Here is a 2426-nt window from a genome sequence, read left to right on the forward strand (position 1 = left end):
TTTTTCGAAGGCAGTGAAGAGAGCACTAGTGCATAAAACTGTAGTTGAAACGTGAGTTTCTTAATCATAATTTTTTTGACCAATCTAGCATTAAGTCAAAATAACATTAGGTTAAAAGATATGCTGTAATGCCTCTAGCTCTCTCTCTCTCTCTCTCTCTCTCTCTCTCTCTCTCTCTCTCTCTCTCGTAGTAATAGTAGTAGTGCTTCTATGTACTATTTAGTACGAAATATTGTATCTTTTGATAAAAAGTTGCTTCAGTTATATCCTCAGCCATCATTTTCTCGATTAGTTGTGAGTATCTTATTATCCAAAACTGAAAGTTCTTGATTCACATTTATCCATGAAATACGTTCGTTCATGTTTCTTTCTTCAATGTTGTTTACAGACTAAAATGAGACAAAAATTAATTTAAGAATTGTATATTGTATGTGTGAACAATAAATCTTCTCTGTTCAAATATTAACTTGCACGCATAAGGTATTTACTTGTATAGAATCGGAGATGGATAATCCAGTTGATAAATTTGCAGTAAGGTTTCCAAAATCCGCAAAATCAGAGGAGTTCCAGTTAAGATTGTATTGCTGACTGTCCATGTCTAGCAGACATGAAACTCCTGCAGTGTCTAAAAGATTGATACAACAGGGCTGTGTTCAAAATTTCACTCGGGTGAACCCATATATTATTTTATCTTTGTTTAACATTCGAAGGACAAGTAAAATAGTACATAAATATATGTGAATAAAGTTTCTGAATGTAGCCCAGAATACAAATATTGTTTGAAATGACTTCGTGTGAAAATGATTGACTCACAATCAGCAGGTCTCAGATTTAATTCTCACCATCACCACATAATTTCATTTTATAAGAAGAGATTGAAGAAGCATGATTAAAAAGATATAGATTTTAGGGCTATATCAAATCTAAGGCGATTACAGTTACAAACGTTTGTTTAAAAAGTGCTGTAAAAGTTCTGTAGCTTATACAAAAAGAAAAAGCCTCCCGCACTTTGGATTACATGAACGCACAATATTGACAAATTTGTAGAACTAAGATTGAAAACTTAAAAAAAGACTTCAACTTCAATTTATGCATATGTTCGATTGTAAACCGCTTTTTAATTATATAGCGTTATTCTGTAACAAGTTTAATTCCTTTTAATGTAATTGCGATTGATTTGGTAACTACGACTGATTATAAAATTAAACATTCAAGATATTTGATTGTTTCTTTATTAGTCGAATGTTTGATTGATACTGTTGTATTAAATATGGATTGTACTCCATAAAGAAATAATAATTATACTAAATAGGAAGTTACCGATATTATTTAATGGCTGTAATCCATCTTGATTTTCTGATGTTACTTTGTTTAATAACAAATTCAGTTCCTGCTGATTCAATTGCGATTGATCTGATAATTGTGGTTCGTTATAAAATTGAACATCCAACATATTTGGTTGTTGCATTATTGGTGTAACATTATTTGGTTGATATGGTTGCTGCACCAGAGATCGATTGTAATCCATAGGGGATGATTTTCGCCCTGGTGACATTTGAGACCTGAAAAGTATTAATACAAAAATACAGATATTTAAATATAAAGTTTTCACATTTTTATTTAATTCTATTCATTCTAATCTCTTAATCTTGATTGTTAATTTACCTTAAAGTTTGCATACTGATGTGTGGTTGCGAGAACGAACCTATAGGTTGCAGATTGAAATTGCTTGTATTTGCACCTGAACTTCCGAATAATGGTATCCGCTCGACTGGTTCAGCTTTGATGATATTGAAGCCAATAAGTTGATTTTCAGTAGCTATAATATTATACAGAACATGTATGTCATACATGTACTTTTTTCATTATGAAAACATAATTCTTTTAGCAATTAAAAAGATTTTGATCCACATGCATGATGTTGTGAAATGATGTTTGTGAAATGAGTTATTAATAATAAGCATGCAAGAAAAAATACAGAAAATTCTCAATGAAGAAGCATGATTTCATGCATACGTATTATACATGCAATTTTATATATTTTCACTCTCAAATTTTTCAAGTTGAATTCCACAAACACTACTTTCTGTATTCTAAATAATCACGTCTAATCTAAATCATTAATAAAAATAAATTTTCACACTGAATACAACATTACTACATCGTACCTGAATTTTCAACAAGTATCAATATGAATTTTTATCTGAAATTGTATGGGAATAGAGAATAAATAAACACTTTTTTTACATCAAGTGATCTATATACATATATATATATATATTGAGTTATCCGGAAAGTTCGTGCCACAAAAGATTTAAATTTAATAAATGTATACTAAAATTTAAATCTTCTGCGTTTCAATTTTCCTTCAAAATCGGCACGAATTTTGCAGACAACCAATATATATATATATGTATATATATATA

The 2426-nt window shown here is 29.8% G+C and overlaps 1 protein-coding gene across 1 annotated transcript in view; it reads right to left on the reverse strand.

Moving 5' to 3' along the window:
- Positions 1-153: 153 nt before the first annotated feature.
- The window catches only part of LOC108693052, a gene marked incomplete at its 5' end in the record, with an annotated part of 4030 nt that continues 1757 nt past the window's right edge, over positions 154-2426 (reverse strand). The window contains 4 exons of the mRNA XM_018201716.1: positions 154-389; positions 489-625; positions 1321-1562; positions 1666-1819. Of these exons, the coding sequence (XP_018057205.1) occupies positions 270-389; positions 489-625; positions 1321-1562; positions 1666-1819 (653 nt within the window). The remainder of the gene's footprint in view (positions 390-488; positions 626-1320; positions 1563-1665; positions 1820-2426) is intronic.

The sequence above is a fragment of the Atta colombica genome, unplaced genomic scaffold (genome assembly GCF_001594045.1).
Source record: "Atta colombica isolate Treedump-2 unplaced genomic scaffold, Acol1.0 scaffold87, whole genome shotgun sequence".
Taxonomy (NCBI): Eukaryota; Metazoa; Arthropoda; class Insecta; order Hymenoptera; family Formicidae; genus Atta; species Atta colombica.